Source organism: Leptidea sinapis, chromosome 28 (assembly GCF_905404315.1).
Source record: "Leptidea sinapis chromosome 28, ilLepSina1.1, whole genome shotgun sequence".
In the NCBI taxonomy this organism is placed as follows: domain Eukaryota; kingdom Metazoa; phylum Arthropoda; class Insecta; order Lepidoptera; family Pieridae; genus Leptidea; species Leptidea sinapis.
The window spans coordinates 4696093-4720172 of record NC_066292.1 but is presented as its reverse complement, the minus strand read 5'-3'; the positions used below and the strand labels follow the sequence as shown (position 1 = coordinate 4720172).

General features: G+C 34.0%; 1 protein-coding gene across 1 annotated transcript; it reads right to left on the bottom strand.

The window, feature by feature from the left end:
- Nucleotides 1-653: 653 nt before the first annotated feature.
- Nucleotides 654-22415, bottom strand: LOC126973045 (vitamin K-dependent gamma-carboxylase). The gene is made up of 7 exons (XM_050820165.1): nucleotides 22324-22415; nucleotides 8950-9105; nucleotides 7382-7547; nucleotides 6752-6937; nucleotides 4931-5094; nucleotides 2060-2417; nucleotides 654-845 (listed from the first exon to the last, which is right to left on the bottom strand). Exons 2-7 carry the CDS (start codon nucleotides 9095-9097, stop codon nucleotides 797-799), a joined length of 1071 nt encoding a protein of 356 aa, XP_050676122.1. The 5' UTR covers nucleotides 9098-9105; nucleotides 22324-22415; the 3' UTR covers nucleotides 654-796.
- Nucleotides 22416-24080: the final 1665 nt, after the last annotated feature.

Below are 24080 nucleotides of genomic sequence, written 5' to 3'. Positions count from 1 at the left end.
ATACCTGTCATAACTTCAAACGAAAAGTCCGATCCGAAAAATTTGGCTATTATTATTTTGTTTTTGCTATAAGTTATTTTTTGTGCTTTAGTGGCAATATTAATGCATATTATTTAAAGGCCGGTCCTGTGATTCCTCTGGTGTTGCAAGAGATTGTGGGCGGCGGTGATCACTTAACAACAGGTGAACCATACGCTCGTTTGTCCTCCTATTCCATAAAAATAAAAAAATAAATATTGAGACAGATGGACGGACAAACATCGGAGAGATAGTAAGGTTTCCGTTGGTTACCCTTGGGGTACGATAACCATAACTTAACAATAGTTAGTTTTATTTATGAATAAAACCTTATATTGAACTCATAACAAACCTGGAAATTCGGCAATGAAAGTGACATCTGTATAGTTATTCCAAGAGTGGACATCTCCACGAATTTTTTGCAGCACCTCTCTCCACTTCAGTCCTTCATCCAATAAAGGCATAAGGAAAGAAATCGGCTGGAATGGCGACCACGAAACTTGCAACAAATCAGCTTTTGAATCAAACATTCTCTGCGTAAATCTTCCATTCATAGAGCACCACACATCTATGTATATGGAAATATTTGGAACGCCTTTATTGTTTTGTAATTTTGCAAGTTTGTCTTTCAAACAATGTGCGTACTGGTATACCATATCACCATGTCTAGTCCAACGATCATTCGGAGTGTATGCGTAAGGGTCGAGGTAGAATTCTGCGTTCTGGTCATTGTCCACGACTTTGATGACAACAGAATCTATATCCCAGGTGTGTACCATCATATCCCAGGAGTAGCCATACAGTCCATTCGTCCAATTGTTAAATCCCTAAAAAAATTGCAAATTATCTGAAAAGTTTACTAATATTCAATGTTATATGCTTGTATGAATCCAGAGTGCATAAAACTTTTGTACTTTTGAATTTTAATGGCAGAATGGTTAAATATAAAATTCTAAACAGTGTTTGAACAGAAGTAAATTTTCTAGAGAATTAATAATAATGCAAATTACTTAAGTCCTTGACTAATATGATTGACATATGTTTAAAATTATCAATTTTCAAAACTTAGTTCTTAACTCGAAAATATTAGTTAGACTTCAAACATTGTGACATTGAATAAAAGAAACTGTTTATAATATCTAATATCATACTAAGGTCACGTCGAATATTCGCGAAAGTCACATAATTTCTACTCAAATATTAGTGTCGATTATGAGATAACTTGCTGTTACACAAAGAAAGTGTTTACATGTTTGTTCTCTCCTGTTTATTATTTATGGTTCTGTTCGATATCATTCGAGAATAATTCTTAGGCGTATACAAAGAGGCTTTGAATTTGGAATTAATTCATCGTTTCATTCAGAAACTGAGCGATAAAGTGAACATTCAGTGCCATACATAAGTTTCAATAGTTTTATTGAAAGTTACTACTAGTACTAGTGTTTGTAGTAACTGCTGGGACGTTTAATAAATCATTTGCGGGATTATAATAAGAATATTTTGAACCCTGTAATTAGTAGAAATAAAATGTTTGCCATGTTTTTTGTTTGAAATATTTCCGGATTTTTAACACTTCTGAAAGATTTATTAATTAATAAAATGTTTTAAGTGCTTGTATAATATGACTGCGAAAAAAACAAGAATATACCTACACCTGGTCTCGCCAAAATCTGGCATGAGACTCCTGGAGTCCAGATGGCCCAGATTTTGGCGAGACAACACGTCCTGAGGATGCCTCGTGTAGAGGCGAAACACGTGTCGAATTGTTTTTTTAAAAATATATAGAGGCGGAATTAACACTAAAGAAAACTTAAATCATTTGTATAATTATGGATTTCCGCAAAGTAACGCCTAATTCAATAAATTTACATACCTACATGTTACCTATTTTTTTTTACTCTGGACATTACCACTAGGAAAGACCTACAATAAACTTGACTATTCATTGACGTCATACATACTTACAAACAAAAAATACGCATTTCACATTACCTTAGTGATGAAATGAGAATATGGTAAAAACATCTGCAAGAAGACATACAGTAAAATAAGAATGAAGGTTTTCATTGATTGATTTTCGACTTCTGGTTGTTGTACATCTGGCTCCACTTGGGAGGAGTTTTCTTCATTGTCTTTCTCATGGCAGAATACATCACCAGCCATGTCTTCTTCTGGTTCTTGTAAATCATTCTCATCTTTTGTGGTTTCGTCATTGTTAACTGCACTTCTGATACATTTTACGTTTTCTTCACACTTAGGAACATTCATGTTTGAGATAAAACACCACTTCACAAAACTCAAGTATGACAATGCATTTGAAAACCCGAGTTGAATTCTTCTAGGCCAATCGAATGGATAAAAGAGCGGCATCGTAGCTAGACACACCCATGGAAACATACCTAGAAATATATATAAATAAACAGATATTTTATAAAATATTGTCCTACTTTCATGAGCGCTTATTTCTGAATCAGTTCAACTCGTGACATTACTGAATGTAACTAATGGACTAATAAATAAGACGTTCCCATGTTTCATATTTTTTAATTTGATTTTATAACAGTTGGTCGTTTTATATTTTTGTCGGTTAAAAACACTGCAAGGGCATCACGAGTTCCATGGTCTGTGTAGAGCCAATAGTGTCCTTTTATGCTTATTTCAAATTTTCCGACGATCTTCTCCGAAAAAAGGTTGAAATTGATAAAATTCCTGAAGATTTATAACACAGCCGAATCGGTACACCGGAATGATACTCGCAATGAAAATGTGTTACTTTTGGTTAGTACAAAGAAGAAGTAGTAAAAAAATACAAAGGCTGTGTTATCAGTTTAAGTTTAAATGTTTGTCTGATTATTATGTTTGTTACTAAGATAATTTATACGTCGAGTAGAGCCTCTTGCTGCTAGACAACCGATGAAAACAGGCCAGATTTATTACTTTAGTGTGCGTGACATTAAGCAACGTCTACGTTGGATGAGGGCAGTGCAGGACCGATCGTCACGGAAATGATTTTGAGGTTTTGATGGCTGACGATGATGGTGATGAGAAAAGATTACTATGAGCAAGTTTGGGTTTGAAATGCCTAAAGTGTCCTTGAAACTATGGCCAGAGATAGCCCTACCCATTGCGAGGCTCCAGGCGGCAGGTCTTTACAAATACAGTGACGATAAATTTTATGTTTGCGCCTCGAAAAGCTCCTTTCAGCAGACGCAACTGTAACAGGCGTAGAACTTAGAAGCAATAATTCTCAGGACTATTTCGATAGTGATCCACTTCAGTTAATTTTTTTCTTTTATGTATTTCGGCACCAAAAAAAGTCATGTCCATCAATGTTTAAGAGCCTCAAACCTAGGATGGCAGCTTGCGCGTAAAATATCGATTATGACATAAAAATAGTTAATTTTGAAAATTTCTTCCGCATTGAATGCATGAGCTTCATCTGCCCTTATTTTGAGAATTCAGATTTTCCATTCCAGCAGTCATGGATGTATGTCATGGATATAGACTCGGTCTCAGACACGTGTTATGCACTGGATAGAATTGACGGCAGCACCAGTCACCTCGTTGTTTTTACTAATGACGGCGGCGGCACCCATGATGACGTGGAAGGCTTTTTTTCAGTTGGAACAGGATTTGAGTCACTTTCAGTCAAAAAATATTTTGAAGAGATCTCTTGATCATCACTTTCTATATATTTAGATAAAGATCCGCGTAGATTTTCTTTTACCTGCTTTCTTTTGATAGCTCGTTTCCTATTTGAACTACCTGACTCAAATTTTCTACCGGAATCACGATCACGCGAACTTTTCGTTATGCGAAACGTGATATACGTTTCGCATAAACAGTCAGAAATATTTTTTTGTATCACAGATTATTTACTATTTTTCAGTTTACTTAATGCTTTAAATACTATAAGAACGTAATATTCAATCAAATTTAAAGTAACGATTTTGTAACTGCAAGCAAAATAATTTCGGGTGACAAGAGTTGACGGACGAAATGAAACACGGAGCGATACAGGGGCAGAACATTATGTCCCGACTCCAAAGCTAACTCGAGTGCTATGCGATTAAAAAACCAACTATCGAGTATTTCGAGGCGCAATATTCAAGTAAGTACTACATAATTAATTTTTCAATTATGTTATTATGTACATTTTTTTCATTTATAAAATTAATTATATTTAATATGAATTTTAATATGAATTGTATTATTTACTTAATTTAATGGGTTCATTCTATGGAAGATTTGAGTTTTGTTATTTCATTGTGTGGTGTTGGTTTGTTATCAAAATTTTCTTTATTCAATTCTTTTCTTTAAACAAGAATATGAAATATTTTTAATAGCTCTCAAAAAGACTTGTTTGTTGAAAAATTGCTCTCTGCGTTCAATTTTTTAATTCTTGATATTTGTAATTCATTTGCTAAACTATGTTTTGTGAATCTTAATTTGTATTTTATTTGTCTCAAAGCCAGTAAAGCCCTATGTATCGCTCGGGAGAAACTCCGAGTGTATTATTATTTTCAGCTTCACTTCGTGCCTACAAATTATACCCTCGTATGTATTGCTTATATTGTTACAGTAAATAATGCCCAATTTTTCTTCTTGCATGTTATATTCAGGACTCCAATTTATCTAAAAGTGCTGTTTTGGAGAGTCTAGGTATTGTATTTTTCGTTGAAAGTGCCATAGAAACATACGCATATATCCTCAGCTCAGCATCCCAAAGAATATAAGTAGCTGGCAGAAAATTTGTTAAATTGTGCCAGTATTCTTCCAATATCTATATTGTTCTCATATGTACCTTTAGCTGCATAATTTGTTTTTAAGTCATTAGATTAACGCTTTTCAATATATCAATTTTATCAATAAGCGACATAATAATTGAAAATATTTTTAATCAAATACTTACCTATCTTGAAGAGCCTACTATTCATAAGGTGAAATAAAGCACAGAAAACCATTGCTGTGTTCCGACTTTTCGCCCACATCATCCAGAAAGCAATGGTCAGATCAAACATGAATACAAACCAGTGTACTATGATGTAATCTATTTGGGGAATCGACAGAAATAAGCTGAAAATGTGAACTTTCTCTTTAATAGGTCTATTAAATAATAAATAAAATAATATTTTTATTATTATAAAGTAACAGTAATCTACCTAGTCTGACGATTAGTTCTATTACTAATAGAAATGCATTTATTTTTTATAATGTAATGTAATCTTAATATATGTATTTATTTATTGAAGTCCCACCAATAAATAAAAAGAATTATAATGCAGGCCTGGCCACGAATCTGCGAATTTAATTACTGTTTCCATGGGAAATTTAGTCACTGTTTGACTTCAGCTTTCTTAAGCTACTCTATGTCGGTGTGTCGTTTAGAGCGTGCCATGTTTTCTAAAATTGACCATATTTTGTAATTCAAGGGATTCAGATCTGGGCTAGACGAGGCCCAGTCTTCAGTTCTTATAAAGTCTAAATCCTTGACTTCAAAGCAAGCTGAGGTAGTTCGTGCCTTGTGGCCAGGTGCATTTTTGCCGGAAACTCCATGACGAAACAGAATTGAAGTCACTAAGCCATGACTAACGCAGGATGATAAACAGATGCACTTTTCGGACCACTTGTAAAGCTTCTCATAGGTATATGAGCGTACACTTTGTCATTTTGCTTGTTGTAGTGCTCTTCAGTTGTTCGAGCCACTCACTTGAAATGTAGGAATTAATTTAGAATATTTCCTGTAGGATCGACGATAAGCACCACGCTTCAAAATCAGGTCTTCTTTGATGATAACCGAAAGTATTCTGGCATTTATTTTGTTTCCTTATAGGATTCGGCGAATTCTAGCTTTGATAACATTCACTGGATTTTTAGTTCAACCAGTAGGCGGCCGCCCCCTATCTTTTATGGTTTTCGACAGAGGATGTTTTGATATATCTATCGATACAGCGATATACTAATATACGATTGATACAAAGTAAATGAGCGCCGGCTCTTTCTGTTTTCCTTACCAACCCATTTCATTATTGTGATTTAATTTTAACCGAAAAAATATGAGAAATGGTGGGAAATTACCGAAATTTTTGCTTAATAAACGCGTTCCAAATTAGAATAAAAAAAATAAAAAGTAGATTTGAAATTGTAACAATATGTATGGCCAGTATAGTTATAAAATATAAAATGTATTCAGTTTTAAACCCATTTTAAAAAAGGCGAGCGGTTTTGATTTCTTCCCGGTGTGATAAACTAAAACAGAAAAAAGTTTTTGTTGCAGTCATTGCTTCGGGTCTAAGAGGTTCGATAATACAAAAGTTACTGGCAGAGTTATCAAGGTAATGGTTCTGTAAAGAGAAGGCCTGGTTCTGAAAAAAAAAACTATGCGCCCAAACCACGCTACAATCGTTTTCTAGTCAGTCGGGCGTTTAGAAATCGCAAATCTTCATATATTATGGGTTCCTTGCTTATGTGTCCGGTTCTACGTATTTCAAATGAGTGTATATGTCTTAAGGGTCTAAGCATTTCCTATAGGCTAATACTTATATCAGGTTAAAGGAGTTATTAATTAGAAGCGAATAATCATTAAAGTTTTGAATAATCAGTTATGTAAAATTTACAATTATGAACAAGTGACGAGAAGAAGTGTCAAAAACTTATTCCTATTCTTTTATATAATTTAACTTTGAGAATGATATCTGATTCAAATAAAATCCAAAGCGGAGTGGCTACTTACTGGAACGGAGTGAATACCCAATGCGCGCTGAGTTTGGGCACAGAGTATCCTGTCAACCATTCCGCGGTACCTTTCTTCAGACCAGCCATGAAGTAGAGAGTGAAGAACTGATACTTCAGTATGAAATAGTTCCAATAGGGAACTGTGTTCTTCTTTAACGATGGGTTGAAGTAAACATCGAGTGACCTAGAATGTAAATCAGCTTAGAAATTAAATGTCTATATTGTACATCAATTTAACAATAATTTTAATAATTGATAATAATTTAATTTTTATAGACTTTGCGCAGGTGAATGTAGTAATAAATGTCTTTTAAGATATAACAATATATAACACAAGACTTACATTCGGGGCAACACTCCGAGTGAACCCGCTATAAGATTATTATTACCTTTTCATTTTGACATTGACAGCAAATAATAAAAACCATTATTGCTATAGAAATTAAAAAAAGAAATCGTGTGCGATTCCTGTTTTTAATATTTCAATTACCTATAATACCGATACCGAGCTGTAGGAGCATGTTTATAATATAAAAACATAAAAAAATTCACAACGTAAGCTGTGTTTTGTTAATTAATGTTACGGATCAAAGTCAAGGAATATGAAATTCCAGATGAACAAACTTACCACAAACAATTTGCCTGAGTACACGCCAGAAGTAGCGCAACAAGTCCAAACAAATAGCTGTGATTATTCCAGAAGCTCTTCTCGATCAGAATTATGTACCAGTAGCAGAGGGTAAACAACCAGCTTGTATATCGATACTGATAGCCCAGAGCTATGCCCATTCCTCCTGTAATTAATTATTATGCTGAAATGCGGGAGCATGGCAGCACAACGAGTACATAAACGTTCTAATAGTGAGTAAAAGAGATAATTTATACGTCTAGATAGAGTGTCTTGCTGTTAGACAACCGTTAAAATCAGGCCAGGTTTAATACTTTAGTGTGCGTGACAAGCTACGTCTTACACTCGCGATTTGTATGACAGTCTGTGTTAGTGTGCGCGCATTGTTAAGAATAGAGGTTAACTCTAAACTCAATTTATTTCGACGTTTTAATAGCTGTCTTATTCTATCTAAGCGTATAATTAATGATCTGCGTAATGAGTGATTGTCAGTTTGTAGTATCTTCAATTATAGTATATTACGCACCTAGGGAGAGAAGTAAGTCATTCTCACTCGCGGAATATTGACAATCGCGGGTGGCAATGTCCTACTTATCTCACGTGGTGCGTATACGATTTTCTTTCAACCTGGAAGCTCGCTTTTAGTCCCTAGTACTAGGGACAAAAGTCGTCTTGCCTGGAGAGAATCGGCGACTTTTGTCCCTCGTACCACGGACTAAAATCACAGTAGACATATATCACATAATTCACAATTTACACTAAGATGGCGGCTGCAATATTTATTATTTTTTTATATTTATTTATTTTGGACAAAAATACTTACCTACATGTGTTTTGTCATGGTTTTTGTAAGTTGTTGATACTAATACCAGCTAGTGCTGTCAAAATGAAAATTCAAGATGGCGGCTGCAAAATATATTTCAAGTTATTCATCACGCGTGTCGTTTCATTGTTTTCGAGGGTGCTGAAATAGATAGTGATGTCAGAATGTAAATCCAAGATGGTGGCTGCATGAAATTTACAATTTAATTTTAATGATACCCAATTTGATTTTATTGTAAAAGTCACATCCGCCATCTTGGATCTCAAAATAGATGTCATATTCGTTAATGACACTCACGAAAACAATAATTGCCCCGTCTAGACATGTTCGTGGGATGTAGACTTTAATATTGCATTGTACACTGTATTGCTATCATACATACAATATACATAAAAATCTACTTTTTACGCTCCGCAACGCCCCATATGGAACTTCGTTCCAAAACTCCTTTTTTAAAGTCGGTTAGAAAAATAACCTGATAACCCTATTGCTTCAATGGAGTGTACGCACATGTAGGTAAGTATTTTATCAACAAGTCTTAGTTTCCGTACTGATACATATGTCTACTGTGCTAAAAGACAGCTTTTCGTCGAGGTGGGAAAAAAATACATTTTGCTGGAAAGAGAAGTTGGAATTCCCGTGACATGAAGTTCCTCAAAAAATTTTTTTTTGTAATAGACAATAGTACGATCATCGGTGGGTGATGAAGACTCGCACTGAATTTTAAATATACAGACTTACTTACCAAACCACAATCCAAGGTACACCAATGCCATGTAAGGCATGCTGATGACAGTGATGAAGGGCAACAGCGGGAAGTGGCAGTTGTTGGTGTTACCCCAACGTGACGTCATATCCGCTCCACCCCGCTCGTCCGGTATGTCAAACAACATCGCTATGCCTGATAAAAATAAATATTTATAATGTATGTATAATTATTTAAGAAAAAAAAATGGCAGTAGAGACTGCTGACAGAAGTAACTTAGAACTTTTACCTTTAAACTTCGAAATTTCATAATGTTAAAAACAATTAAATTATTAATTTCGATTTATTTTTAAAACTTATTTTCAATAATATATTAATCAAACAAAAACATTTTTTCAATAATGCACAGTTTATACACATTGAACTTTTCACTAAATCAATGAAATTTTACTTATAAGATATACACAGCACGAATGTTGCACAGGTGTATAGCTACAGATATATTGCTATCAATGACATTCTATACATATGGACATATCATTCGCAGTCTGATAACGGAACGGCAAAAGTGTGCTTAAAAACAATATAAGCAAACTTTTCTCCTCAGTCATGTGCAAAGGTCGTGTGTCAACTGTGTGTCAAAAGCCTCAGTGTGCTATAAAAAGTGCTTAAATAATAGATTAACGACTCAAAAAAAAGATGGTGTGACTTATCATCGGTAACGTTATTTTATTTAAATAAGATTGATATGCAAAAAGCGTAAGAAATTTAATAAAAACGAATATTTTTTCATTAAATATGGTACAATTACTGACAAGTCCCCAGACAAGACCCACATGTCACAATGGGACAGATGAAAGGACACAGTCAGAAATGAAAACAATAGAGTCGCTCTATTTAACCGACTTGAAAAAAGGAAGAGTCTCTCAATTTGTCGGTATGTTCATTACCTCAGAACTTTCGACTGGGTGAACCGATTTTGATAATTCTTTTTTGGCAACCATGAGATAACCATAAAAGTTTTAAATTTGCTATAAGTAAGTGCGCAAAAAATTTACGAATAACTCAATATGGCGCCAACCGATTTCGATACTTTTTTTTTTATTGGATTGGAAAGGGTATACTTCAAAGGTAGTTTGGTGATAGTTTGGTTAGGTTCGGCTTATAGGATCCATGACAAAATAACGGAACTCTTCAATTCTTAGTATCAGCCGAATCTTTTTTATTTGAGTTACCTACCGTAACGTCATTATGCTCAAGTAATTGTCGTAGTCAAATGATGATCAATGGAACCCTTTAACGACTTACAGTAAGGGTGACATCTGTGGCAGAATTTCTGTCTGTAATAAAATTGCAAAGCGCTTACGTTCATTGCTGCATTGAAAAATTCAGTATATCTACATATATTTAGACAAATTGTTAGTTAGTGTACTTCAAATTCACTAAATATCAAAAATAAGAAAAAAATTAACAAAAAAACAACCGACTTCACTAATACAATTCCAAATCAATAGATATTATTTGCACTAAAAAGTATAAAAATAATTGCGTATTTTTATACAATCTTATTAATTAGTGTAATTCTAGTTACGATTATTGTAATTTTTGGAGTGGATTTAGATTAATTGAATTAGATCAATTAGTTAGATTGTATAAAAATACGCAATTATTTTTATACTTTTTTGTGCCTATTATATCTATTGTTTTTGAAGTCGGTTGTTTTTTTGTTAAAAATTTATTTTGCAAATAAGTTTAGATATAAAAAGAAAACTAAAATATTCTGTGAACACTAACGTCACAATTGAATGGTCAAGTTTATAATACATGTAAGAATGAGGTAATTAATGATGTCCTCCGCCAATTGATTTATTTAGCATTTCATACTGACGTATAACAAATATCTTAGCATATATTCATTCATTTGTCTAAGATAGTTCTAGGACATATTATGTCACTACATAATAATATATACAGTACTACATAAATAAACATACGCAAATGAGTGTTTAATAATCTTAAATAAAATCTTGAATAATAAAGAAAATTGTTTGAATCCTTGTTAACTTATTTGCATTCATTTTACACAACACACACACACACACACACAACACACACACACACACACACACACACACACACACACACACACACACACACACACACACACACATCCTGCTATTTACAAATGCGCACACACACACTTAAATATTATAAGCATTGAGTAAACTTTATTTAACTTTTAATCGTTGTTTTCGTAAATGATAATCAATCTCTGATTTAATAATAATCATATTTTGGTTATTATTAAATCAATTAATTCATGTATAATCCTGAATAATTAACAAGAGGTCGGGACAAAATAATAATATGGAGTACATAATATTGTCTCGCAATATACAGGCATATTACCTTTGCTGCTTTATTCGTCCACGTGGACGACGTCGCGGCAGCAGCTAGTAGTATACAGTAGTATAGTAAATAGTATAGTAAACATATTAATTTTCATCATTTTAGTTACTTCGACTAAAACGAACTCTTTTGAAAGATGTCGTACTAAAATTATTTTTTGATCTACGCCGAGACCCTATTAAATAATGTGTACTTTAAAAAGTAATTTAACCTAACAGCTAGGTTAGGCTAATAATTACAAAAATCAAAGATAACAAAAAAGCAATTGTGTGGTTTTATGAAACCATGATGCAAGTGGAACTATGTTTCACAAAATAACTTTTTATAATATATTTTAGCATAAAAACCGAAAAAAAAACAATACTTCTTTATAAAAATTTAAATATTATATTGTGATAACCTTGTCAGGGGTGTGGGGTTCGAACCTACTCTCCCTCTCGGTAACCAGAGCTTTAATCTGGCGACTTAGGAAACGCGGCCAAACTGACTTGAAAGCAGTAGTTGACATTAATGATACAACTTCACCCCTAGTAATGCGACATAGATGGGCAAAAAAATATTGAGACGATATAATAAAAGTTTCAATTTAAGTAAACTTATACTCTAATATGAAAGTCTATGTCAACCTAATTACAAAAAACGTATGTATATGTCCATTTTTATTATGTATTGTTTATCTGTTACCGATAAAATAGATTGAGTCCTGTGAAACAATAAATGCATTACATACCTACTTAAGTAGCAGTAGAATAATGATTGTGACTGGTGCTCGGTAATGTGTTATTCAGTACAGTTGCTCGGAAAGATACAGCATCATTATTATCAGAATTGAGGAAAAACATTGGTAGCGAGACACATCGGTAATAAAACAAAGATAATAGTTATAATCAAGTGTTTTTGACGTGCAACATTTTTGGACTTGACTTGAAACTAACTTATTTTTCGGTCGTAAATTCCATAGTCTGTTGATGCAGTTTGAATAACTGAATTAGTTTTTAGGTCGCTGTCCAAAGAAATCGCCAAAATAGCGCAAATATAAAAATAGTTATATATCTACAGAATATAAGAAGAAAATTATTTTTTTCTTCACATTACTATTCGTCTTCGATTCCTCCAGGCCATTGGCTCGGTCCCCCAGCCTTAATAAAATTTATTATAATAATTTTATTTCAGTTTCTATTGAATGTTCTTTCGAATTTAAATTTTGTAACCAGTTCTTATTGTCGTGAACTTACCTAACCTTGGATTTTATATAAAACCATTTTCCTATCCTTTTTTGACAAATTGGGGTTTCTACTAAGGAAACGGCAACGTACAGGCATTCGGATTACGTTTATTGTATTTTAATACAATATGTTAGAAAAGACGTTAATAAAATTTTAAAACTAGTTATAAATCGAGACGAAATAAATAAAATACCGTTCCGTACAATACAATTCCGTTTTACGCGATCGATTTATAATACATTTCCTGCTTTTGGCATTTCAATAAGCGATTAACAGAACACTTTTTGATCTTTTGCTTGAATCAATGGGATTGGTTATTTTAGATTTATATTTGTACTTGTTACGGATTAGGTTTGACATCTTGATGTACGGATTCAGGATGGATTGATGGATGATATAAAATCTGGTTTGTAAATAGTCAAAGATTAGGAGATCATGTCGAAACTGGTCGTTGATCAATAAATAGATGACGTGCGCTTGTTTCGGTTTACTAAGTGGAAAAGGATTGACGCACGCGCAGTCATTAACCAAATAAACAAACAAACACAAAAATATTTTTTATTGATCCACACGGACCTGTTTATCTGGAAGGTTCTTTTAAATGGCGCTTTAATTGCTTATGCTTTTAACACGTACGCATAGCAAACATTGTGTGACGTAACAAAAAGACATGTTTAAGTGTTGTTTATGTGACTATGTATTATGTACCTACTTATGTTTAATTGATAGGCTTCTATGGATGTCCGCGCTTAGCTTGAATACAACGTATATTCTCTTCGGTTGAAAGACGTCCACTGCTGGACAATGGTCTCCCCCAAAGTTCTCCACGACGATCGGTCCTGCGCTGCCCTCATCCAACGTATTCCGGTGATCTGGACCAGATCGTCGGTCCATTTTGTGGGGGGCCTACCAAAACTGCGTATTCCAGTACGTGGTCGCCATTCGAGATTTTTACTGTCCCTACGGATTTTTACTTTCCCTTACGTAATTTATAGGTCTAGATAGAGCCTCTTGCTGCTAGACCACCGATGAAAACAGGCAAGGTTTATTACTTTAGTGTGCGGAACAAGCCAAGTCTTACACTCGCAATTTTGTATGTGACTTTGTGTTGGTGTGCGTGTATTAGTGTCCAGTCAGCTGACAAAAGTCACACAGAGCAAACGTTTGTACGTCGTCGCTAAACGAAATTACCGATCGTAAAGTTATCAGAGGTGCCAAACATTTTCTTTCTTTTGAAATGAAGTGCAAAATATGTAAGGCTAATGTCGGTGAAGGTGTTCGATGTAAATGTAAATCAGAAGATTCATCGTCGCCAGGTAGAGACGAGAAGTGAGACGCTATTTTGAATGAGTTAAGCAAGGTAAAACAAAAACTCACTGTTCTACCAAAATTAGTCGAGGAAATTAAATCCATTAAATCCGACTTTGCGGAATTGAAAAAAGCATGTGAATTTAACAATGCTAAATTGGAGGACTTAGAAAGCAGATTACAAGAGTCCGAAAAAACTTCAAAACAGGTGCAAATTTTACAAGATACCCTAAATGCTACACTACTGGAAATCGGCAAAGCAAAGCAAGAGCTTGCCAATAGAGATCAGTGGGCACGACTCAATAATGTTGAGGTAAAGGGCGTGCCGGTAAACAAAAGCGAGAACCTTTACACTATTGTTGAGAGCCTGTGTAGTACTGTAAATTACAGTGTTCCGAAAACACAGATTAACTATATTTCAAGGGTTCCAACCCCAAATTCTTCAGAAAAAAATATTGTGATTAACTTCTTAAACCGATATATAAAGGAAGATTTTATAGCTGCGGCAAGATTGAAAAAAATTATAGTTGCAGGTGATCTATCTATGATCTATCAGGTGAGCTATCGCGGTGAGTACATCCAGAAGCGAATATTTATCAACGATCACTTAACTGCTGATAGCAAAACACTGCTCAATAAAGTTAAACAATTTGCCAAAGATAAAGGATATCAATATGAGTGGGTGAAGTCCTGCAAGATCCATATACGCAAAAACGACGAGTCACCTGTCTAAGTTATAACCAAAGAGACTGATTTAAACAAATATTCATAGCTTATTTTAAATCTGTGTTGCTTTCGGTTTACATGAACGCACTCATTACTTCTATTTTTCAGTTTAATCAATTCTTGTTATTAGAAAATGTTAGTTGCTTTGAAATGTTTGTCATCCCTGGCTGGCACGTCTTGCGTCTTCGTAATCAAAACCAGTTTTTATACCGAGTGACCGCGCTTCGCATTAGTATTTCATTTGTGATGTTACTGCTTTGCTTGTGCGTATTAAGTATTTTATTAAACTTACGGCTCGCTAATTACCCTGTTCAACGTTATAGCTTAATTACTTTACTTTATTTATTCACTTGCATTGTTTATAACGATATGTGGGAAGTTTATTATCGTTTTGTTTATATAACATGTATTTTGATTGTTTTTGCTTCATTTTTTATAAATGCTGAATACTAAAGTAATAGCTAAAGACGTGTTGAACGACATGTCTATCTATTATCAAAACGCAAGGGGTTTACGGACTAAGACTAATTTGTTTTATAGAAACGTATGTACACAGGAATTCGATATTGTTATCATAACTGAGTCTTGGCTTCTGGATAGTATATGTGACGGTGAATTATTCGATACCAGGTATTCAGTATGGCGCCGTGACCGTGACTATTCGAGTACGGGTCAGACCCTTGGTGGCGGCGTCCTAATAGCAACGCGGAAAGATTTACAAGCCCGAACAGCCCGCATTCTGCTCTTCGGCAGAAGACCTGTGGATTACACTAGCTGTAAAACTAGCTTCAAGTAACAAATATGTTAATCTACATGTTTGTGTGGTCTATATTTGCACTTAAAACCTGGGGAACTGATTCTCTCTGCAATTATTAAATTATTTAAACAATCTTAACAATATTATTGCTGCCCATCCGGACGATAAATATTTATGAGTAGGTGATTTCAACCTTAGCAATATTATCTGGCTACCGGGTCCCGATGGTTCATTGGTGCCTACCAACGTATCATCTGATGACGAGTACTTATTGACTGACGAGATGACCTCTCTTGGGCTTAATCAATTCAATGGTGTGCGTAACTGCTTCGGCCGTACCCTCGACTTAGTTTTGTCAAACGACTCAGTACGGGTGGCTGATTTTAGTCATGATCCTCTTGTGCCCATAGACAACCATCATGGTGCTCTCTTAATAAAAATATTTTTTTTAGTATACAAACCTCTGCTTACTAATCCATTTACTAAGACGTTTTTCAATAAAGGGGACTATACCTCAATAAACTATGAATTAGAGAACACGGACTGGTATTACGAACTAAACTCTAGGAGTATTAATTACTCAGTTAATTATTTCTATGAAGTATGTAGTAAAGTGATCAGCGAGCACATTCCTACTAAAATTGTTTCATATGGTCGATTCCCGAAGTGGTACTCCTCGAGTCTTAAAAAACTAATCAAAGAGAAACATAAACATCTAAAAAAATTAAGACTATATGGAAATAAGGCCGATGAACAAGCTTTTAAGTATTTACGGGCTCGAGTTAGAAGTGTAGAAGAAGAATGTTATAGTAAATATATTTCTTCAGTTGAAGCTTCTATTACGTTTAGCCCAAAAAACTTTTGGTCATTTTTTAAAAATATATGAAAATCGCATTATATTCCAAATTATATGTCATATCGAAATAAGGTGCTTACTTCCGGTGAAAATATATGTAATGGTTTTTCTGACTTCTTCCTAAGCAATTTTATTGCAGGTTCAGTAGAACCTGCAATAAGTAGCAGTAGCTACTTCTCTAAATACCTTAGATAATCAAAATGTTTCATCCATATCAAATATTGAGGTAGACGCTCGTAGAATAAAAAAATTTCTTTTAAATTTGGATCCCTCTTAATCTGCAGGTCCAGACAATGTGCCAGCTATCTTTTTAATTAATTGTGCTAGTACTTTAGCCGTCCCTCTGGCAATTCTGTTCCAACGACCACTAGCTGATGGCATTGTCCCTACCATCTGGAAACGCGCCTTTATTACACCTATTCATAAAAAGGGTTCCAAAAACAATATTGAAAATTACCGTCCTATTTCCAAATTATGTATAGTATCCAAAGTTTTCGAACAAATAATTTATTCTCAGGTCAGTCTTGCCTTAAAACAATCTTTCAACTCCCAACAACACGGATTTTTAAAAAATAGGTCAACTACACCAAATTTAATTCTCCTTAATTCCAGTATTACCGATGCTACGGCTGATGGTCACCAGTTGGATGTAGTTTACACTGATTACAGTAAAGCCTTTGACAGGATACAGCATCGTATACTTATTGATAAACTCAAAAAGATAGGCATAAGCGGTGATTTATTGCGGTGGTTCACATCATATGTTCATAACCGAACTCAAGCAGTGGTCATTAACAACTATATATCTAGTTGGGTTCCTATCCCTAGTGGCGTCCCACAGGGTTCCCTTTTGGGCCCATTGCTTTTTGTAATATTTGTAAACGACATATACAGGTGCCTACATCACTCACAGCTTCTATGCTTTGCGGATGACATGAAAATATACATGAAAATCACATCCTTATCTGATGCTTTGTCTTTGCAATCTGATTTGAAACGCCTTGAACACTATTGCCTTCAAAATCAGTTAGAATTGAACGCGTCTAAGTGCAACATTCTGACATTCACTCGTAAACGTAATGTCCTATTGTTTGATTATATGCTTAAAGGTACTAAACTTCAACGTAGCTGTGTTATTCGAGATTTGGGTGTTCACCATGACTCAAAGTTACTTTTTGACACTCAAATTGATACAATAGTTAATAAAGCCTCTAGAGCTCTTGGTTTCATCATACGTAACTCAAAAGACTTTAAAAATATCAAAACTTTAAAAATTCTGTACTGTTCATTTGTCAGGAGCAATCTAGAGTACGCCTCTCAGGTCTGGAACCCATCATACTTTAAGTATGTTAACCGCATCGAAAATATTCAAAGGAAATTCCTCAAACATCTTTGTTATCGTGTGAAAGTCACATACCGCTCTGATGACTACATCAATCTTTGCAGTAAACATCACCTCCTGCCTTTAAAGAATCGTCGCGAAATAGCCGATATTACTCTCCTTTTAAAAATAGCCCAAGGGCTAATTGACTGTCCAGACCTTCTTGCTAAGCTTCAGTTCAATACCCCTGTTAGATAACTGCGACAGCATGATTTACTAAGACTTCATCACACTAACCTAAACTATAAAAGAAATACTTTTACTTGGCGAGCAAGTAATAGCTTCAACAATCTGTCAAGTAGTGATAATAATTTAGATCTCTTCTGTTCAAGCGTAGACTCTGTAAGACGTGCCTTAGCCAATAAATTCTTTACTAATAACCCTACATCTTCTTAAGTTGTTACATTAACTTTAACTTTAATGATAATGTAAATTGTAATTTTCGAATTTTTATATGCTCACGTTGTCAGTTAAATTTTTCTACTCTAGCACTAATTGTGGAAACCTATAATTGGCTCTCTGTAATTATCTTAAGTATCGTTTAAGTTTTTAAAGCTGTTGGTTTTCCAAATAAATAAAATAAAATAAATAAATAAATTACTCAAAATAGAGGTTATCTGACAACGTCAATTTTTTTCCTCGTTTTCACAGCTGTCACATTATATCTGGATGTATAAATTCTCTAAGGGCTTTCCTATGTGTATTTCGTTATATGTCCCCTTCCCACTGCTACTCCAGTTTCGCAATCATACGGGCTACGAGCCTGTGACGATCGTTTTCTTACGTATCTCGAGCATATTATAACCCCTCCATTCCCATATTATTATATATAGATACTCTATATTGCCAAAGGCTCTCTCTTCTATTGACATTGTTCAGTGTTAGTTTCTTTTACTTAAATAATAATTATAATTATAAAATTCATTTGTATTTCGTGATGATGACAATAATTTACCATCGTCCATGCTCGTGTGTGCTATTAAGAAATCAAAGGTTAAAAAAAGTGTGTGTGTACTTATGTATGCACGCAAGAAGTTATACTTCTATGGTCTAACGAAGCAAAAATCATTTAAATTATTTATTCCCCGTGCTATTCTACGCTTGTAGTAAGAACAATATTGTAAAAATCTTGCAACGATGGCTTTGGCAATTAATTATTAAAAAACGAATACGGCTGTACGGGCTTGAACCCTTTGCCTATCCTAATAATGAACAGAACAAAAAAAAATAACGCGTGTTACTTTTGTGTTACAGTGATGCGTGCGCATCTTAAAATTTCACTCTCATCATTTTTTCATAATCGCGCCTAAAGAAGTATAATTTCAAAAACCTTTAATAATAATAATTAATCTGATCATAATAACACATAACGTGATGACAGCTGCATCAGCAGGAACTCCTGTGCAAATATTAAGTTATGAATGTAAGATTAACTTGATGGTTATTTTATTACTATTTGTTATGACACTACATTTAACTGTTGTTTGACATAATATTTATTTATATCTATGTCCGGTTCGTTGCGGACACCTACAAATTGGTGATTGCAATTTTATGATTAAAAATCCACTTGCGATGTTTATATACCTACATATAATTAACGTTGCACAAATTGATCTTTATGTAGATTATTTGTGCTGGCATTTTCGGAGTTGAAAATACATTTATTGCTTTTAGGTTTTTGTTTATATTTAAATAATTAATGTTACTTTTCGTTAATTAAAGGTTATTTTAGTTAAATTTTGTGTATTAACTGGTAGTTATATTATATGTTTTTGTTTTATCTGAAATCACATCGAAACTAAAACATTCCGGTATCATGTCTACAAAGTGGACCGTGTCAGAAAAATCGATATTGCCTTACCTTAATAATAATAAAATGGTTTTCACCTCTCCAGCACGAAAAGGGCGCTATTGCTACGTGAAAACTCGCAATCGCATCCGGGAATTACTCCGCGAAACTCATTTTAGCCTAGCGTATTATCTCATTGTCACAAAAATTTATATGTTACTTATCGAAATTGAGATTTATAAATTTGACTATTGCCTTTTTAAAGACTTAATATTTAAAATAAATACTAGTAAACATTGTTAAACATTATCTTAATTGTTTCTCTTACTATAACCTATAACACTTCTCGCTAGTCAAGGTGAAAAGTTGTTTGTTTCACACGAGAGCAAATTTTTTTTTGTCTCGTGCATTTAAATCACTCACTCACTTCAGTTGTCTATATTAGAATCACGAGTAGCGAAAAGTCAGCACTCGCACCAAAAAATAACTTTGCTCACTTGTTGAACAAATAACTATTATCTGAGTAGCGAAATTCTAGTGTCATTAATAAGGTTATATTAAAGTCAGCTCACTGTCCTAATACCCGCGATTGGGCGAGGCGGCTGGGGATGGACACTGCCCAAAGGGACCGAAGTCGCCGCTTTCTTTTTTATTAACCGACTTCGAAAAGGAGGAGGTTCTCAATTCAATTGGTACTTTTTTTGTATGTATGTACAATGTATTACGCTGTGATTTATAATCCAATTTTCGTGATTCTTTTTTAGTTTGATACGAAATGTTTGCCATTTGCTTTTTCAGTTTTGCCCTATCAATACGTAGCATTTACAATTAATAGTATTTTATTAATATTAAAGGTATAAGATTTGCATTAGAGGTGTATTAAATTAAATCTTTATTTTGATATTTTATACTTTTCGGTTTTTGAAGTTGGTTTTTTTAAACGTAGTTTTTTTTTAACTATAGAGTCATGCGTGATAGTCCGGTGATTATTTCCTCTAGATAAAAACACAATACCCATAAATTAAATAAAAATTATAAAATTTGTCCAATGTCTCTTATACACTTTCAATAGGAGGCTTCATAGAATGGGATGCAATATTGTGTTGCGGTTTGAAGGGCGCCGTAACTAGTGAAATTACTCGGCTTAATGAAACTGAAAGTGACGAGCGCAATTGTGGTGCCGCTCAGAATTTCACGTTCAATTATGAATGCTGAGCGGCACTGTATTTTAATGGCAGGGCGTATCACTGAACATCATACTATCGTTCATTTTGCTTCTTGCTCGTCTAGTCAAATTTCTCTTTGAAAGATAGTCTCAGCTCCAGAAAAGGAGGGGTCTACGGACCTGGTGACGGTACCCAAAACGTACGTCGAGCTAGTGATGCGTGAGCGTGTTAAACTTACCAAGGCAAACATGTTATTGGCTGCTCTATTTATAATGGAAAAAACGGATAAGGAAACCACCTTTATTAAGAGCGAAGCGAGCGAAAAATCGGTAAAAATCGAAAAAAAAAAAAGCGAAAAGTCTGTAATAATATTGCAATGCGCTTACGTTCATTGCGTTACATTAACAAAAATACAACCAACTTCAAAAATACTATTCCAAAACTATAGATATAATATGCTCTAAAAATTATAAACGACTCAAAATTAACAATAATCTTCCTAGAATTAGATTTATTAATGAGATTGTATAAAAATACGCAATTATTTTTATACTTTTTAGTGCATATTATATCTATTGTTTTGGAATAGTGTTATTGAAGTCGGTTGTTTTTTTTTTAATTTTTTTTAAAGGTCTACTGAACATTGATTAGCATTATTGTATTTTGTGTAATGTGAACGGCTTACAAGAATGTGAACATACTAGTTACACGTTATCATGGAAGTATCGTTACCTAGTGATAATCGATACGTATTTACATCGCAAATATGTAAAAAGGTAATATTTTTCAGCTTTCCCGTACACTAGATAATGAAAGAAAATTGGCGCTAGTTGGTAGCAAGTACCAATAAAAAATTTAAGTTTTTTCGATTTAACTACATTTAAAATTTGACAAAACCTGTCATACAAATATATGTTGATGTCCTTTTACACTACATATACCAAAAAGATACCCTGGAAAAATATCTAAGTCTAAAAGACAAATTTTATTTAATTCAAGGAACCTAACATTTAAATAACGAGTTTAACTAATTATTTTATATGAATAAAAATAATATAATTGTGTATTAGTTTCTCTCATTAAAGGTTACCTTTACTTATTAAATCCAAATCCCTTTACTACGTAAAGAAGTAAGAAATATAAACACAAGACGATAAATAAAAAAACAAACTAACCCCTTTATAATATGAATGTGATTTTTGATTAAAAATGTAAAAAAATTCCGACTGAACAGATCTTGATCGGAAAATAGGTACAGACTGTAGAACGTTAAACTTATTATATATATTGTATATCTTTTTCGCCTGGGTTTAAAAAAAATACCTAACTGCTACTCCACTGATGTCACTGTCCAAATCGGGTTCTAAATTAAAAATCAGCGTGTTTTAAATTTAGAACCCGATTGACCAATAATATTTTTAAAAACTGGAGTAAACGCAGAAATGTATAGACATAGCAGTCGAAGGTTATTAATTTATTATGGTGACATTTGTGGCAAGTGCCATGTTTCGGCTTTGATTTTGTATGAGGTGCATTGTCTATATGTATAGAACGTGATTGACTGCTATAAACATTTCGGTAACGCGAACTCAAGAGATGTCACCCATCCAAAAGTATCTAACTATATATATATATATATATTTATTTTTTTTGATTAATTTTTTATCGCGTAAGCCACTCATGTGCATGTCGGTGACGTGAACCCATTAGATTTTTCCCCTACCAAAAAGTGACCAACTCGGCTAAAGAAGTTTCCACTTCAAAAACTTTAAAAATTCTGTAGTTCTCGTACCAAATAGAATTCTCGTCACAGCTATACTGGAAGCATCTTGGGGTGAGTACAGATGTTGAACGACCTTGCTGCATGTCGTCTGTCGGACAGAAAAGCCAAAATGTTCTACAAACTTTCTGTCGAACGCGTTTGAAGTATTCTTGAACGTCGACTTCACCAGTAAATCTATAAAATTACAAAATAAATTAAATATTAATAAATTAATATTAATTAAATAAATCCTAGTAGCTACCTAGTACCTATATCTTATTTTTTTTTATTAAGTATTAAAAATAGTCTTATTAATAAGTATTAAGAATTCAGAGAGAATACATCTTTAAGAGAAGTTGGCAGCGCTAAAGCTTCAAAAATCACCAATCTAAAATAATTTCCATACTGTTGAATTCTGCTATCTGCTGATCAACCAAGTCAGTAAAGAGTAAAAGTGATCGTAGGCAACTAAAAATTGTATATTTGTAGGGAATATCACTTAAAATCTGATCTTAAGTTATAACTTAAGGTGAGCTATAGTTCAGAATAGGGATGGATTTGTACTTACGTATTAAGATAATGTTATTAAAAGATGGGATCTATTATAAAATTGATGATTGATAAGTAGGTAGGACCCAGTGCTCTGTGAACGGCTGGATCATTTGGCGTTGCGTAGAGACGTCGCTTCATTGCGTGTCTTCTACCGCATTTATCACGGGAATGTTCCGAAGAGCTGCTTAACCTGATTCCTGCCGCCGAATTCCACCTTCGCACGACACGCCTCAAGTTAGGATATCATCCCCACCATCTGGATGTGTGGCGGTCCTCCACAGAGCGGTTTTCAAGGAGCTTTCTTCCACGTACTACAAAGTTGTGGAATGAGTTTCCGTGCTCGGTATTTCCGGGACGATACGGCATGGGTACCTTCAAAAAAAGCGCGTACAACTTCCTTAAAGGCCGGCAACGCTCCTGTGATTCCTCTAGTGTTGCAAGAGAATGTGGGCGGCGGTGATCACTTAACACCCGTACGCTCGTTTGTCCTCCTATTCCATAAAAAAGGTACCTAATTCAAGCCGAACAAAAAATTCATACTCACACAAAACTCTAATTTTCATGATTTCCTTTCTGTCCCGAAGCCAACACGATACTGAACGAGCTTAACAACCCTTCCATGTTATATTTTGATCCCATAAATCCAAGTCAAATACATTATTCATATTAACATCTCAAAATATTAATAAGACAGGAATTATGCACGTACCTAACCATCCGTGCCTGTTTAATATTTATAATCTGTCGTGAATAATTTGCTTAACCATTCAAACCAACACGTAAATCTTTGATTTTGGGTTCCCGTGGCTGTGGCAGGTACCAGGTAGGTACTAAAAGTTTGTAAAATACCGATCTAAATTCATCAAATGATAAAGTGTGATTATTTGGTATATTTATATTACGTTCAGAATATTATCAATTATCACTACATTCATTGCCAGACAGTGACAGTGTAACAACATGGACATCGTTACTAAAGTTTTTCCAGGATTGCTGAAAAATAATTTGAGATTTTTGAAACCCAAGATGGTCACCACGCAAAACTATTATTGCAACATGTAGTACAATGACACAATATACGGACGATTTTTAAGAATGTAAAAATTTTAACAAAAAAAAAACTAATAGGATTCGAACCGGGGTCTTCTGCTTTCTAGATCACCCAATGTCCCATCTGAGCTATTATAGTCTTGTATATAGTGGCGATTTACCTTTGTTGAAAATTTAAACCTAGC

Coding starts and splice junctions, on each gene's coding strand:
- LOC126973045 (XM_050820165.1), bottom strand. CDS start 9,097: ATGTTGTTTGACATACCGGACGAGCGGGGTGGAGCGGATATGACGTCA. Junction 7,548..8,949: donor GTACCTTGGATTGTGGTTTG/GTAAGTAAGTCT, acceptor AATTAATTACAG/GAGGAATGGGCATAGCTCTG. Junction 6,938..7,381: donor ACTCAGGCAAATTGTTTGTG/GTAAGTTTGTTC, acceptor TTTACATTCTAG/GTCACTCGATGTTTACTTCA.